General features: G+C 24.3%; 2 protein-coding genes across 2 annotated transcripts; one reads left to right on the forward strand and one right to left on the reverse strand.

Annotated features, from left to right (window-relative positions):
• The first annotated feature begins 3,311 nt into the window (after nucleotides 1-3,311).
• On the forward strand, nucleotides 3,312-14,179 carry LOC113553926 (serine-threonine kinase receptor-associated protein). Its single transcript, XM_026957521.1, has 7 exons — nucleotides 3,312-3,426; nucleotides 3,491-3,630; nucleotides 10,000-10,147; nucleotides 12,601-12,728; nucleotides 12,796-12,908; nucleotides 12,978-13,114; nucleotides 13,179-14,179. The coding sequence occupies exons 1-7, from the start codon at nucleotides 3,312-3,314 to the stop codon at nucleotides 13,373-13,375; spliced, it is 978 nt and encodes a 325-aa protein (XP_026813322.1). The 3' UTR covers nucleotides 13,376-14,179.
• Nucleotides 14,147-17,512, reverse strand: LOC113553925 (tyrosine--tRNA ligase, mitochondrial). The gene is made up of 10 exons (XM_026957520.1): nucleotides 17,349-17,512; nucleotides 17,075-17,222; nucleotides 16,831-17,006; nucleotides 16,438-16,651; nucleotides 16,292-16,370; nucleotides 15,735-15,943; nucleotides 15,612-15,678; nucleotides 15,358-15,546; nucleotides 15,160-15,285; nucleotides 14,147-14,280 (listed from the first exon to the last, which is right to left on the reverse strand). The coding sequence occupies exons 1-10, from the start codon at nucleotides 17,510-17,512 to the stop codon at nucleotides 14,243-14,245; spliced, it is 1,410 nt and encodes a 469-aa protein (XP_026813321.1). The 3' UTR covers nucleotides 14,147-14,242.
• Nucleotides 17,513-18,053: the final 541 nt, after the last annotated feature.

Below are 18,053 nucleotides of genomic sequence, written 5' to 3' on the forward strand. Positions count from 1 at the left end.
GTTGTACAAGGTGGAGTTTTTACAATTTGTGTTTTCTTTAATTTTGTTTGTGTTGTTTTTTTTCGGAGTTGTTGCAGGTTTTTGAAGACAAGACATCCGCGATAGTTTGCTAGGTAATTTCTATTACATAACGCACATTAGCGGGGAGGTTTTGACTTTTGGTACATGAGTCTGTTCTGTGATTTCACCGTAACTGACACATCTTGGATGGTTGTTGTAGTAGGTTCTAGTGTGGCCGTAGTTTTGGTAATTTAAGTATTGTGGTGCTAAGTTGTTGGTTCGAGGTGCTTCGATTTTAACTTTGGTATGGCATAAAGTTTTGAGATCGAATATATTTTTATTGTTGAGCGCTGGTTCCAGGTCTACAAAAAATAGGGGTAGTGGTATTTTTGTGACTCTATGGAGAGCGTTAGTGACATTTCTCGCTTGAAATCCGTCTTTTTCAAGTTCTTCTTATATGAAATCGGGTTCAGAGGTAGAATGTAAATTTCTAATAACGATCCGGTATGGTCTATTTTCTTTCAATTGGTATGTGAAAAATTCAACTTTTCTTTTAGAAATTTTATTATAGTCCTGTATGCATTTGACGAGGTAATGTTAAGTTTTAGTGACTCGGTGGAGCTTTTACAAATAAAATCGTCGGTTGGATCTATTATATTTTTTATTTTTTCACAAAATGTTTGATAATTTTGGATTTTTGTTTTAATAAATATTAGCGGGGGTAATTTTAAGACGATTTCGTTTATTTCATTAGTTTCCATTTCCGTGTCTTCATTCTGTGATAGAGCACTTACTGTAATTATTATGAGTGGAAAATTGTGTGTTGGTCGTGGTTTTAGTTGCTTTTGATAACGAACTATGTTTATCAGAGTTTAATTGCTTATGAGATTTGGGAGAGACGACCTCGATCCAGTCGTAATTGAAAACATTGTTATCAGGCTCGCTTGGTGGGCTGTTATTGTCCCTTTTTTTTTATACAGTATTTCGGTTGATAATTTTAATTGGGGAGATAGTCTTAGTTAAAGTAGTATTCATTTTTAATTGGGTGATGTTACGTAAGTGATACGTGGATGAAAAGACGGTTCGTTTTACGTATAGGTTTGAGTAATTAAAATACTTGCAAAAATCTTGACTTGGGGTTTTGAGTCCCAGACGGACGGTGATTTTTGTTAGAAAGCACTTATGAATTTTTTTTTTTTAACACTTTTTACATCAAAAACAGTTAAGTATTTGGTTTGATTTTTAATAAAATGGTAATTAACGATTAATATAGATGCACACATTACGAGTGCGGGACATCGAATGATTTAATATATAAAATACTAAAACTAAAATATTTTGCCTATCCTTGACCTATAATATAAATAAATTAATGTAAATTATTATAATAAATATAACAATATTTATTATAAATATGGAATTAAGGAATATATGATTGATATGAAAGCTTTTGATTTAAATGTTATAGCTTCCCAATTTTAAAGCAACATAGCTTCTGTGTTAATATAATTATAACAAAATAATTGTAGCTAATTTTATATTTTCTCAATAATTCAATAATGTTATTTACTAATTTAATTATACATATTACATATAATGTATAGAATTTAATTGTTGAATATTCGATTCAGTCTATTGCAATAACAATTTCATAAATCTGGTTAAAATTCTACTCATAGCTGTTGTGGTTGTTGTGAGATAAAGATATATATTTACCTATGTACATATTATGTACTAAATTTACATGTACAAACATTATGTATATGTAATGTATAAATCAGAATTTTAGAATTATTTTTGAACAGTTCATATTTGTACTGTAATAAGTATCTACTTAGTAGTTAGTAGACTTGTATATGATTATTGTACTAAATTGTGACATTGGCGAATCTTGGATTTTTTTATGGGGGGTGCTAAGGTTAAAGTCTCGTATTTTTCTATACTCCGTCCTGAAAGCAAGACCTTTTTTTAGTCCTAAAAATGTATGTACTAATACTATTAGTGTTTAATATGTATTCAAAAAAATAATCATGAGTGGCTACTTTAAAAACACACCTAAAATAAATTCCTTTATTTAAAAAAATTTAATTCTATGACATTCTATATTATAATTTTAGTAAACAATAAATACATAAAAAATCTGATTATTAATTATCAGTATCTATTATGTAGGAAAAATTACTTGTCAATTGAAATGAGTCCATCATTCCAGCCTCCAGCCTACTGAAAAATACATATTATTGTGTAGAGCAGCAGTTGCAGTTCCCAAACTTTTTAGATTTGCGAACCACCAATTTTGTAAAAAAATATTTGAGGTCTCCTAATGACTCACACCTATATAATATAAACTATTTCTTCAAAGGTAAAATGTGATGTTTATGTGTCCATAAGAAAAGATACATTTTTCCATAAGTCGCAATCTTTATATGGTTTTCGGAAAAAAAGCCCCGTACAAACAAAATACATTATTTGTTATTTTATTATGTTTTACATAATTAAATATAATTATTACATGCATCTATGTATAATTGTCATTATAAATTGTTAATATAAATTAATTGTTATTTTTCATTTGCATTGTATAATTAAAACAATATTAAAAAATTTAAAAAAGAGCCATACAAATGACAATTATATATAGAAAAATATAATGATTACATTTAATTATGTAAATCATAATAAAATAACGAATAATGTATTTAGTTGGTACGGGGCTTTTTTTCCTAGATTCCTTTATATATAATTATATATTTTTGTTTTTTATTGCTTATTATTTTAACATATTTCTAAATTTCTTTCAAACCAAAAAATATTAATTAGTTCTGGTTTTACTAAAAACTTCTTTATATTATTCAAGTTATTTTATTACACATTAAATGGAAAAAAATTTCCAAAAAACATACATTTTTAGTATTTTAAACTCAAAAACACGATTTTTTGAAAATCGAGAATTTTGAAGTTTTATTTTAATTTAAAATTATTGGGTATTTATTTTCAGTCATATTCATAGATGTATGTAGTCATATTATACATACTGTTTTTGAAGGTGACGATAGGGGAATTCCGTTTTACCAATTCGGCCACACTGTGTGATACAATCTTTTATCAACCTGTTTTTTACATTTATTTACAACTTCAGTAACTCGTTTGCGACTTAGCGTAGCGTTCGTGTAACGTGTTGCCATTAATGTATCCTCCAGTAAAGTTTTATATTTAATTTATAGAGTTCTTTCTATTTAATTGAAAGTCCTAAATACATATACACATCGGAAATTATTATTGTATTTAACTGTTTTTATTTTATGTGAAGAATGTCGAGTTTTAAGCAAACACCATTAACCTGTAGCGGACACACCAGGCCTGTCGTACACTTGGATTTCAGCGACAACACCGACTATGGATATTTCTTAATATCTGCGTGCAAAGGTAAAATCCTTTAGCGCTGTGTGCATTTAATGTGCTTATTTATTTACTTTTGTCGTTGATTCAGATGGAAAACCCATGTTGAGACAAGGAGATACTGGTGATTGGATTGGTACATTTGAAGGCCACAAAGGTGCCGTTTGGGGGGTAGCCTTGAACAAAGAAGCGACAGTAGCTGCAAGTGGTGCTGCAGATTTTGAAGCTAAGGTATGAATACAATTTTTTAATGAAATAAATAACTAGCTTCAGCCTTGAGTTTAACTTCCTTGTGTGTTATTGTTTATTTGCTTCCTAGATCATTGTATATGGACATTGTTTCATTATTTATTTAAAAATGATGATAGTTCTAAACAAAAATCAATTCATTTTTTTTTTTTATTAAAATATAAGTAATTACTCAAGTAGTAACAATAATTATATTTGTACTTATAGTATATTTATATACTATTAATATCATTATATCAAACATTTTGATAATATCTAGCATATAAATAATAAGATATCCATCTGTAATTAATAACATATTTGTTAGTTTACTTGGACTAAAAAGTTATTATAGACTATACATATTATAACATTAATTTTTTTTTCAATATCTACATAGTCTATACCTCTTAATTATAATTATTATTTTAGCTACTCAGTTGATTATTGAATAATAATGTACTTATATTAGTGCTTAAGAAAACTGATATAAGTTTACCTATAAAAATATTTCTAAAGCTTATTTAATCTCTTTTGTTAAATACACACAGATGGTACATACTTATCATGTTGATGGTTATATTTAATAATTGTGTCTCTTAAATAAATAATTTAATAAATACTTAGCCAGGAATGTTTAATATACTTATTCAATTATAATTATAATATCTTCATATCTCCTACTACCTACCTTTATATCATCTGAAATTCTATAAAATATGTTTTTAAAACTGACTAGTTTAGGCCACTTAAACATACATACGTAATATTCTCATCCATCACCCACAATTAATATTAGTAATATTTTGTATATAGTATAGGTTAATAGTTATCTTTCATAAAATTCTCAACTAAATAATAATAATAAACTCCATCAAAATACAAAAGTACTTATTAAAATGTATTATAATTTATAATACTTATGCCTAAATTAAATGTTATTGATCATTTGATGAGTAAATTAAGAAGACATATACCTAGATGTTATTATTCAAAATGCGAATATAAATGGAAAAAAACAATTATAATTTATTAATGAGATTTGACAATAAATTTTTTTTCTTTGGGCCTTATTCATTTATTATTTTAATTTCTAAACTCCAGCAGAAATTACTTATCAACCCCTGGTTTATAAGATAAAATGCCATAAAAAAAATTAAAAATGTATTTATTATTTGTCATGATAAAACTTAAAAAAAATTTCATGGCTTGGGGTTAATATAATGTTAAAATTATTGAAAATATAAATTAGTTTCTTTATTTTCAAATAATATAATTAAAATTGTTTGATTGATTTTAAATTCAACTATTGATATTTTTTGGAAAATATCTTTATTCTGTTCAATTGTTAAAACAATTATAAAATAAGTAATAAATTGAAAAAAAAATTACATCTTTTTAAATACTAAACATTTTTAAATTTCTAACCTTAATTTTTTAAGGTTTTTGGTTTTTAAATACTTGTTGGTTTTCTAAAAAATGGTATGTATTGCTTATCGAATTCAATGGCATACTAGGATTCAATTAAAATTTATTTTTCCATAATCCTGGGTTATTAGAGTATTACTGTATTTTATATTATGGTATATTAAAACAAAAATAATGTAAAAAAAGGCTCTAGCCTGTGTGTATCAAATTAATATAATTTCATCAGTGATTTTAAGTTTGACAATAACAATTTAAAAATACATTGAAAATACAATGGTTTATTTAAAAGTAATACTAACAAAAATGATTTAGTTTACAAAAAAATGACTGTTTAATTTGTTTCAGAATTATAAGATTTTTCTGCTCTTTTACTTAATGAAAATTTTATAAATATTGGTAAATTCACTGTAAAATGTATTATATTTTTATAGCATATTTTACTATTTTATATTATATAACAGCGGTTCCTAACATTTTTAGTTGAGCAGACCACAAATTTTGTAAAAAAAATCTTTGAGACCTATTAATGACTAATAGCGTACCTATACAGAATGATTCTTTTATCATGAAGAACCACTCATTATTTCAAAAAGAATTCATGTTTTTGAAAAACAAATTTACTACATAGTTTCAAGTTGTTAAAAAAATTATATTTTTAAATATTTTTTTAAGTTTTTTACTTTTGTAAATGACAACAGTTTTAATTTCATATATTCCAAAGCAGAATATTTTTCTGAGTATTTTGATACATATAAATCGAAATTAGGGCGAGTAGTTTATGCGTTATAAGTTTTTAAAGTTTTGATGCGCGGAGTGGAGTGGGTGGTACGGGTATACTCCCCCAAAATGTTTGTCCACTTCGCTTGTCTTCTCATAAACTACTCGTCCTAAATTCAATTTTTAATATCAAAATACTTAGAAAAATATTCTGCTTTGAAATATAGAATTATAACTATGTTGTCATTCAAAAAAGTAAAAAGCTGAATTAAATATTTAAAAAAATAACTTTTTAATAAAAACGTTGATTTTTTAACAACTTGAAACCATGCAAAAAAATTTTTTTCAAAAACATGAATACTTTTTGAAATAATGAGTGGTTCATGATAAAAGAATTACTCTGTATATATATAATATATAATATTATTTAAAATATATACATTAATAATATTAATATTATATGGTCCACTGCCCAGTTCCAATAATAAGGAATATTTACTTTAATATTATTGATTCAGTGCTGTACTGGTTAAAGATTTGGGATATCTTAGTTTCCAGTATAAATATATTATAAGAATAGCATTTAATTAAAGGATGTTTGAGATATAGAAGGGTACCGCAACTATTATAGAAAGGCTGTTCTTAGAAATTACTGATTGACAGTTTTAATTTTGTTATTTAAAGCAGAAATAACTATATTTTGCAGTTTTTAATGTATTTTTTCTTATTCAAGAGGATGCTATACCTCAGGGGCGGCTAAACAGTTGATCGTGTTAGAATTTATTTTTAAGTTACGCGCACAAAAATTAATCATGGTGGTTAGGTTTTTTATGGAAGTCAATCTTCAAAGGTGAAGTATATTTTTAGTAGATCGCGGCCAAAAAATGTTAGCCACCCCTGCTATATCTGCATGTGTTGTCTTCGTCTTACAAGTGTAAAACATAGTAAAAAGTTTTTTGCGTGAGAAAGAACCAATAAGGCTATAGTCATAACACTCATAACTAAGAAATAAAAACTTTTACTGTAAAATATTGTTTTTATTTTTCCGATATTGGAATTACAAAAAAAAGTAATTCCAAGTTCAAAAATGAAACAATAATAATTTTTTTTTTTTTGTACCAGTGATATCTAAAAAATAAAAAAAATATTTTACAGATAATGTTCTCGACTAAATTATATATAAATTTGTAGTTGTAACTATCACTACAGTCTAAGTGATTTTTTCTTGCACAAAACAGTTTGAAAACGAAGACAACACATTTGGGTATAGCGTTCTCTTAACCGTAGCTTATGACATTTATGTTGATATCCATAGATATTATGTCTTTTTCTTTTTTTATATAACGAGGAGATTATTTTATTAATTAATAATATAAAGTTAAGTTTATAATATTTTTTAACTTGAATAATTTTGTGTTTGGAGTTTGATAAATATTATATATATTCCGTTTCATTGTTTTTTATATTTAATGCTAAATACCTAATTAAAAAAGTTCAGAAGAAATATTCTTAGATGTGATTATAATATATTATCTAAAAATTAATGTATAAATAAAATAAGTGTTGTTTTAAATCAATATTATTTTATATTAGTAGTCTGTTCATGCAAGGTATTTCATATTCATCAAGGATAAATGTTTGTAGAACAGGATATAATTTTGTTTATTTTAATAACATACAATACTTTTATTATTTTATGACTTAAATAATTTATATAACAGTAAACAACTAATAATAAATTCAGGTTTTTATTAAATAGATTCTAAACCTTGATTTTATTTTATTATGAAATTACATAATTTTCACAATGAAAGAATAAATTATTTAGTCATTTTTAAATAGATTACTTGAAGTAAATGCTTATACTTGCATTAAGTGCATACAATAATACATTAAGTCCTCGTTTTTAACTTTAAGGTTAGGTTTTTGGAAAACACAACGTTAACCAAAAAAACGTGAAATATACTTTATTATAATGAACTCCTGCCAATAAATAAAAATGTATTTATGTATTATTATAGTTATTTTATTTATACATTATTAATTGTTTATATTAAATTACATATTACTTACAATAAATTAAAATGGTACCTATGTATGATAGGTATGGCAATAATAACAATAACAGTATTATCTGAAAAAGGTCGAAAAAACTAAATTACTTATATATAAACATAACAAAAATTTGATGAATACTTGTATTAACGATGTTATACTGAAATCTTTGCAGTGTTAAACGAAAGATTTGCTAAACATTGGCATTGTTTTACAAAAGCCAATTTTTGCTGTTTTTAGTGTAGTATCTTCTGGGCGATGGAAAAGGACTTTGAAAGTGGATCAACCTGATATAAACCATAATCAATTTTTTTTTTTTTTTATCAAATTTAATTTCAAAAATCTAAATTTACATAAAAAATAGTTTATCTATTTATTAAATTATAACTTGGCCTAGAAAAATCAATCAGAAATCAATGATTGCACTTGTCTTGCCTTTTTGTCCTTAAGGCAAGATTATTATGCATTATTAATTTATATTTCAAATCAATAAAAAATCATACATTTAAAAAACGATCTAAAGTTCATCATCTGAGATGTTATATTAAAAAATTATATTTAAATAATTTATAAGTTTTCCATGTTTTTTTTTTTTATATTTTCTTCAAAATTTAAAAAATACTTATGATGTAAATCAACTAAACTTTATTATTAAAATCATAAAATTTACTGTCCAAAATTTTTTTTTTGAAAATCCATTATAAGGTAATTTGTTTCTTTCATTTGAATCCAAAAATCTGATTTGTCATTAAAAAAAAAAATTAAAAATTAATTATTCTATTATACAGTTATTTCTAAAATATAATAATAATTATTAAATTATCTGTTTGTTGATTTTCAAGTTGTTTAGTGTTTAGTCCTATTATGTAAGAAGTGAAAACATTTGTATTAATTTAAATTATTATTTTCTATAATTCTATATTTTTATATTCGATTTAATGCATTTAAAATGGAAATTTGTAATTGATAATCATATTCTGGTATATTATTTATATCTGATTTCCCAATGAATTGAAAATAACTTAAAATAATATCAGTTTATTTTTTATATTTTTGTAGTTATGATTTTCAGAAGAAATGTATACATCATTATCTATATTATCTCTGGTGCATAATCTACAGTTATAAGCTTAAAATGCAAATAACATAGTAAAGTGGGTATAACATATTATGCAAGGCAGATTAAGTTATTGCAATAAAAAAAAAACATTATATTATTTATTTATTTCAATAGAATAATGCTCCCACGAGAATACTCATGTGGTGGCTCATAAAGACTTATCTAATAAATGTTTTTTTTAATATTAATATGATATTTACATGGATATAGAAAAACAAACTATCACAAATATCAAGATGATAAACATACAGTTAAAATAATATAGCATTGAACATTAATATTAAATATTAAATTCTAAAATTATGATAATATTTTCATAAAGTTCACTGTTTGTTTCATTAACCATTTATTTAAGCATATCTTTAAGTTCAGAAATTGATTGACTATAAGAATAAGCAATCTAATGATTAATCGTTGATTAATTATCATTTTATTAATATTAAAAAATATTTGTAAACATGTATTGCATTTGAAATCTAAACTACCCATGAATTAAATCTTTTGAATATAATATTGCTCATTAAAAAATATTTTGAATTTGAAAATATAAACTAAAAGAAATCTTTCTACAAAATATATAAAAACAAGTTATAAATATAATTTATATGTATTTTAATTGAAAATCAGTGATACATCCTGTAATTAAACATAAAAAATTAAAGTACAAAATTATTTTCTTTAAACTTTATGAACTATGGGCAGAATTTTGTGCATAAAAATTGTTTAAAAAATAATACATATCAATTATATTTTTTATTTAATACCCATGAATAATTATTGTTATCTGTTATCATTTAAATATAATTTCTTAGTCATTAAATTATTTGATCATAGATATATCTTAAAATAATACATTACTTTGATAAACATTATAATTAAAAGTAATCAAACATTTTAAGTATATATTTTTGAAAGTTATATCTAAGTTATAAATAATAACTATTAAATACATTCTATAAGAACAAAGTATGCTTATTAGATAAGTTGTATTAATATAAATATTGTCTAATATGATTTGTATATTTTGCAATTAATATATTTTAAATTTTCAGATTTGGGATGCAAAAACTGGTGGTGAAGTACAATCTTTTCAACATAAACACATTGTAAAAAGTGTAAATTTCTCAAGAGACAGTGTTTTCCTTGCAACTGGCTCCAATGAAAAATTGCTCAGAATATTTGATCTCAACAAATCAGCTGGTTAGTATTCTATACAGGAAAAGTTATATAATTTTTAATGAACATTATTTATTTGAGCGAAATTAATTATATATGGGCATATGAGTTTTAGTGACAATATACCTTTGTTATTTTTTTCTAATATATTACTATCCAGTCTTATCAGGAACTGTTTTCTCATGCATTTAAACAACACTATTATCTGTATACGTGATTTTTATTCAAGGCCCTCCACTTCTAATGTTTGTAACAGTAGCTCAAGCCAATAAACTTTACATGGTCGATCTGTCACTGGCCTATTGGCCTTGGATTATTTTAAAACATCGAGCTGTTTTCATATCCCACCCCAACCTAAATAATATAATAGTTTTATGAAAACAAGAGTAATTATATAGGGTTTGAGGTAGGTAATTGTTATATATTTCTTTTCCCTAAGGCTTTTATATATTACTTATTAAAAAGAATTTGTTTTTTTATTCCAATACACATTTAATTATGAAAATTTAACTTTTAGATATTTTAGATTAGGTAGTAACATCATATTACATTTGAAAGTGATTTTTAACTATTGACTTGCATTTTGAAATATTATAGGAGTATGGTAATTTTGTATTCAATTGTAAAATGTGGATATGTTACAGTTTTAAGTTGTAATATAATATTGTACAATGTATTAAAAAAAATTTAAGCAAGTACAATTTGTACTTAATTAGTTTTTTCAGAAATTACATTACAAATTTGGAATAGGTTATTTAAATAAATACTAAATACAAATTTAAAATCTTTTAATTAGATTCTAATTTATCTATATGTTATGATAATTTTCTCAAATTTTCAAAATATTTTATTTTTGGTAATAAAATGTACTTATGTTGATTTATGAGATATGTTACAATATATCTTCAGACAAAAAGTCTTTTTAAAACAATTAGGTTCTAAAAAATCTAAACAAAATTATAGTAAATAACTAATATTTTATTATATTTATAATTATGGATAAAATAATGATAGTTTATACTATTTACACATTATTAATTTAATATTATATTATTAACATAATGGCTATGAATTTACGATCAAATTAATTTTTTTAAATTAGTGAAATGGACATAACCTATTTTTTTTGTTTATAGTACATCTTTGTATTATGTCTTATCTAATAGGAAGATCTTTCATGATTTTTTAAACTGCCAGATTTCAATAATTTTTTGTTTGGAAGATGAAAAATTAAACTTCATTACAACACCGTACATTGATTTAAAATCTATTTTCAAAAGTAGTATATTTAGTGTTTAGTATTTTAAATTAATTTAAAAATGGTAATCAAAAGCAACTTGAAAAAAATTTCCCAATATCAATTAAAGTATAACTTATCATTGAGTATGTTAAGTTGAAGTTAAATTATAAAAAAAAAAAATTCAGATTTTTAATTTATTTATATTACAATTAGTAATTGATTTCATTATAGTAAAAACCGTAATTTTTGATATAAATAGATAATCAATTTTGCTAAAATTCGAACTTGAAATGTTAATAGAAAAATATTGTATTTAATTATATTGAGATTTGTAGGTTTCAATAAAAATTACTTAAAAAAAAAAAACTAAAAAATTTAAAAAAAAAATAAAGTTTAAGATATAATATTTTGTTCAAAGCCGTTTATTTTACCGTGTAAGGTTAAATACAAAAACACAGCATTTCTTAATAAATGTAATGAATGAAAAGGTGCTGTGAATATAAAATGCATATTACTTAAGTGTTAAAATTAAAAATGTCATTAATCCTCAACTATAAAATTATTTACTGATTTTCTTGATTATAACTTTTTATATATATATAGTACAAAGAGTCCAATCTTATGAAAATTTTATTTGATAAAGTATGCTAATATATAATATATTTGCGGAAAAAATATAATATGATTTTAACAGTTAGGTATTCATGTTTGAATTACAATTAAACATTTTTTACTTTAATTTTTGTTGTAATTATTGTATTAGTAATAAATTGTTTATTGGGCACATTATTAAAAATAAAATAAAGAATTTGTTTTAACTAATTATGAACATGAAAATTATACTCTATACTTTTTAATATTTTTTAAGCTTATAACATGTATATTATGTATAAATTAAAAAGTACTATAATAATCTATTTTATTATAATAAAAGACCAATTATAAAATGTACAATAAAGTTAATAATTAAGTATATCCCATTTTCACAATAATTAAAAATAATATACTATGGAATATAATTTTTTGTATTATAGTAAGAAGGAAAATTAAATGAATTTAAAAATTTAAATGCATTTTTAAGGTTTCATAATATATTTAATTTCATTTTAGTTATACATATTCAAATAAATATAATAACACCCCATGGATATACTGTATATAAAAATATTTTTATATGGTATATTTTATTGTAACAAAAATTGTTTAGTTGATTGAATTATTTAAATGATTTTTATAGAAGCTGTTACTACATTCAACGGGCATACATCTGGTATAAAACATGTCATGTTCTTTCAAAATGATAGGAGAATAATTTCATGTGCTGATGACAAGACAGTTAGAATTTGGGATCCCCTGTCTGGACAAGTACATAAAAAAGCTCTTTTAGTGCTTTATTTTTTATTGAAATATCTATATTTGTTATTTGATTTAGGAAATTCACAAGATGGAATTCAGTGCTATTCCAACCAGTTTAGAAGTGTCTAGAGACGAATCTATTGTGACAATCGCACATGGAAATTGTGTCAGTTTTTGGAATGCTGAAAGGTAATAATTATTCCAGTTTTTATAGTTTAAATAGTATTAAGTTTAATTAATATTTATGGTCATCTATAGTTTATCAAAAGTCAATGAAGTCACTGTACCGACACTTGTGAACACGGCATCATTGCACAGGGACAAGACTATGTTTGTATGTGGGGGGGAAGATCTTAAGATGTATAAATTTGATTATACCACTGGAAAAGAAATTGGTAAGGGTGATGATTTTGAATGTCAACTGAATATAAACATATGTATAATTAATTTTATTTTTAGAATCATTCAAAGGTCACTTTGGGCCTGTGCACTGTGTCCGTTTCTCACCAGATGGTGAGCTATATGCTTCTGGCTCTGAAGATGGAACTCTACGTTTGTGGCAGACAACCATTGGAAAGACATATGGCCTGTGGAAGTGTGTAGACAAAGTTGGCTCACCTCAAGATTTACACCATCAAGAAATAACAGCCATCTAATGTTTTAAATCAAATGCAGCATACACTTCATCCAAAGCCAATTTATTTATGTTATTGAAAATGTAGTTTTCGTTTTTATAAATCACATAATGAATGACCAAAACATTACCAGTTAAAAAAAAATATTTATCATTCTAAAATCTAATTCAATTAATATTTCAAATCAATAGCAGTTGATGATTATATTTTCAACTTTTAATAATTTAAAAAGAATCATATACTTGGTAAAACATGATAATATTGCTTATCAATTGTGTACCCTAACATAAAATATTTTTCTCATTATGAATTAAATATACCACAAGATTTAATTTTTTTATTCTCACATTTATGTGCTATAATTTAAAATTAATAAATCTTTTGCCCTTTTGACATTAAAACATAACGTATTAGAATACTTTGTGTTTCCATTTGCAATGTTAATGTCGTATTATGTAAAAATACCAAGTTAAAAAAAAATCAACTAAAAGCTAAGCTGATTTTACTATCATTTTACTGTGGGATACGAAAATGTTTGTAATTATATTTATTTCCAAACAAATTGTTAAAAATTGTAATTATTGTGAAATATTGTTATTTACTTACTATTGCTTGGAACAAGACTGTATCTACTGTGTTCCAATTTTATGGATACAGATTATGTCTAATATGCGGTTTAAGTTATTTTCCAAGTAACTAAAATTTTTTACAACTTGATAATAATTTTTTTATTTATTAATATGTTTATTTATACCGCAAGACTTAAGATCTTAATATTATGAGAAAGGACTTTGAAATAAACAATTTATTTATGTTTTTCAAAAATGTATTTTATTATCTAGTACATCAATTCTTCTTTTTCAGTAATCTAAATTTATACTTTTTATTTTACATTATCCACTTGACAATCCAATAGTTTCGTTTACCTAAAATTAAAAATAATAATATAACACATTATTCTGAAATAATTTTTTTAAATGTGAAACATCAAGAAGGTAAAATATTATGGTAATAAATACAATTCATATTGTATTACACATTAGTTGCTTCAATAAAAGTTCAAAACTTAATTTTATTTTAAAAATTATAATTTTTGGATACATTACAATATACTAAAATATTTTTTTTTTAGTATCTTGTGTTATACAAGGTATCCTGTGAGAATTTACCCATAGCGATTTCCCCTGAAAAAATGAAGATATCATAATTCTGGTTTTTAATAAGAATCACAGAGACAAAAACTACAAATATTTCATGTTATAATTTATTTTAATGTTTTGGTAAAAAAGCTAAAAAATATATTTTTTTTATTTAATTATTTTCAAAAATATAGAATTCTATATTTTTAATTATTTTGAGAAGGCCATACTAACATGCGGACTACATGTTTGATATAATGATACCACTATCATATTAAATAATTTGCAGTTTTTTTAAAAACTAGAAAAAATATTAAAAATCACGAGATTAATGAATTAAAATGCTGAAACGTTAATATTTTCAGAAAAATGAACTCAACAAAATGGTTATCTTTAATTTTTTTGAAAATAAATAAAAAATTATATTTTTTAACTTTTTTACAAAACCATTAAAATAAATTAAAACATGAAAAATTTGTAATTTTTGTCTATGTGAATCTTATTAAAAAACCAGAATTATGATATCTCCATTATTTCAGGAGATTTTACAATGGGTAAATCCTCACAGGACATCCTGTATATCACAGGAATCTTTTTTACCTATCAATTTTTTAAACATAAAATATAACAAATGGCAGGTCATATTTTATAAATATTTTTACTAACCAACTCTCACTATAGAAATGTTATTCGGTAAAATGTGTACAGACAAAGTAACAATTTCATCTATATTGGTTATTCTCTGGTGATTAACATAAAATCCACCGGCTAAAATTATTCGATATGCATCCCCTGAAAATAAAAAAACATAATAAATTTTAATTATTATTTTATTAATTTTAAACAATCAATTTAGAATATTACTTTCTGTTAAAAAACATTTTGCTTTCATTGCCATTTTCAATACAGTTATGCCAGGTTCAAGCATTAATTCAACAACAGTTGCACCATTAAATATTTTTAAAATATCATTAACACTTAATGTGCTAAGGGTTTCAATGCTGTTATCATATAATGCTGATGTAGCTACTAATGCTTCTTGAAGACCCGCTTCTAAAAACATACAGATATTATTAATTAACAAAATTTAAAAATTTATATTATACTATAATTTTTACCTCCGTGCACTAATGTGGTAACTTGACGAGCCAATGATTCATGAGGAATTCGTTTATCGGGTGTTTCCTGAAATACAATTTTTTAAAAGAGATAATTTTTTTTGATATTTTATTATTATTTACTTTATGTTTTCTCATCAGTTCAGCTATTTCAGGTAATGAAAGGAATGTAAACATTTTTAATAGTTTTTCTACATCAGCATCTACTGTTCGTATCATAAACTGGTATAGTTCAAAAGGTGAAGTTCGATCTGAATTCAGCCATACAGCATTTTGAGCTGATTTACCATACTTGTCACCAGAGTCCGTAGTTATTAGTGGTACTGTAAGTCCTGTAAATAAAATATATTTATAAAAATAAATATTTCACACTTATAAATAACATGGTTTAGCTTTATATCGATTCAGAGCTAGAAAATTTGCAACTTGTATGTATATACTTCCACCATATAATAAATTATTAAATGTTAAAAGATATATTTACTTTTATTCATGAAAACAAATTTTTTAAATTATGTCAATTTTAATATCACATACAAAAACATAATAGTACATTATAACAATTAAAATACAACAATATAAAGGTTGATTATTAAATGGTTAAATAATAAATATAAAAAAACGTGACAATGAGAATAGTTTATAACAATTTTAACTAATGAAAAACAATTATAGTTTACCATAAACTTTGGCATTTTTTTTTCGACTAATTAGTTCTTGACCAGACATAATGTTACCCATTTGATCATTTCCTCCTATCTAAAATTAAATAAAGATATTATTTTATACAATTTTAAAATGTTTATATTGTCATACTCGTACTTACTTGAAATGAACATTTGTATTCATTAAACAAATGTAGCCAATCATAAGCTTGAAAAGCCTGGTAAGTAAACTCTGTAAAACTCATCCCACTACCAGATAAACGAGTTTTAACACTGTCCCTAGACAACATGGTACCCATTCTGAAATTTCGACCAATATTGTTCATAAAGTCAATGACACCAATTCCTTTATACCATTCCATGTTATTGACTATACTAAAAAACATCAAATTATCATAACCAATCATACTAAATGAATAAATGTTTATTATTTAATATTTTTTTAATAAAATATCTAATATACATCTTAAATTGTGCACAGTTTTAACTATAAATTTAAAAATATTGTAATGAAAAAATCTAGCCAAGCAACAAGAATACCTCAAAATGCTCACATTGGTTCTGGCAGAGGATCTTTATGTTTCCAAAAGTATTTGGCATGATTGTCAAATATGGATTGTAAACTACGGGTAATGCCTTTAATATTATGGGACAGCGTCTGTGAAGACTGTTTATCTCGATCCTTTGATTTTCCACTTGGATCACCTATTTGGGCTGTAGCTCCACCAATCTATAAATTATAATATAACTGTGAACAATTTATAAAACCATCTATAAACAAAATAATTAATGACTGACCAATGCTATAACTTTATGATTAGCACGTTGCCAATGTAATAGGTTTATAATGACAAGTAAGTTTCCTATATGTAAACTGTCCGCTGTTGGGTCAAATCCAGCATAAACACATTGTTTTTTTTTTGTCAATACATCAATTATTTCATTGCTGAAATATAATAATAAGGATACATTAATTGCTAAAAGACAGAATTCAGTACACACAGGTGACATTTGCAGTGATTATAATTTTAAAAATCATCAATACACATTTAATTCTTCAATTGATTAATACCTAGAATTATCAGGAAACATGTTTTGTAAGATTTGTCGTTCATATAATTTCAACACGTTCCTGTTCGAGTAGAATCGTTGGAGACGATGATGGCTGTTTAAAACGTCATAAGTGCGGCCGACGACGACCAAAAAACGACGCTTGGACAACAGACAACGGCACATTTTTTGAAAGAATTTAAAACAAAAAGATTGAATGATAAAACGCCAATGGATTTCTTAAACATACGTTTTTGGAAATCGTAGAAATCGTACCGAAGTAACGAAACGGTAAATGGATTATTCTATTATTGTTATTATCATCATTAACTTGCCGACAGATAATAGCAAAGATAGCGTGCATAGAGTATGATAACAATTTACGATCAAATACATAGGATTCATAATGTAATGTAAAGTAATTAAAATAATTTATAAATTTAATATTGATAGGTACTTACTTGGCAGTAACTTATGCCAGTATTTGCATTTGTATAATGTATTTTAATTATAGGCACAGCTACAAAGGCATGACCAAATAAGAAATAATTGTATGCATTATAATTGTCAAAACGGAACACACACAGTAGTCCTAATGTCGGGCCACGTGTTTTACCAAAGAATATACCTGACTAATTGAACAACTACTTTATCTCAACATTTTTATGTAAAACAACCATTGACAGCCAGAAGTTAATACTTGTATTTATAGATTACTATCAGCAAC

This window comes from Rhopalosiphum maidis, chromosome 2, assembly GCF_003676215.2.
Source record: "Rhopalosiphum maidis isolate BTI-1 chromosome 2, ASM367621v3, whole genome shotgun sequence".
In the NCBI taxonomy this organism is placed as follows: domain Eukaryota; kingdom Metazoa; phylum Arthropoda; class Insecta; order Hemiptera; family Aphididae; genus Rhopalosiphum; species Rhopalosiphum maidis.

Bases quoted from the DNA above. Each gene is read 5' to 3' on its own strand.
- LOC113553925 (XM_026957520.1), bottom strand. From the start codon at position 17,512: ATGTGCCGTTGTCTGTTGTCCAAGCGTCGTTTTTTGGTCGTCGTCGGC. The intron at 15,944-16,291 runs GTAAACTATAAT...TTTTATTTACAG, and splicing joins AAAAAATGCCAAAGTTTATG to GACTTACAGTACCACTAATA. The intron at 15,547-15,611 runs GTAAAAATTATA...GTATGTTTTTAG, and splicing joins TACCACATTAGTGCACGGAG to AAGCGGGTCTTCAAGAAGCA.
- LOC113553926 (XM_026957521.1), top strand. From the start codon at position 3,312: ATGTCGAGTTTTAAGCAAACACCATTAACCTGTAGCGGACACACCAGG. The intron at 3,427-3,490 runs GTAAAATCCTTT...TCGTTGATTCAG, and splicing joins CTTAATATCTGCGTGCAAAG to ATGGAAAACCCATGTTGAGA. The intron at 10,148-12,600 runs GTTAGTATTCTA...TGATTTTTATAG, and splicing joins TGATCTCAACAAATCAGCTG to AAGCTGTTACTACATTCAAC.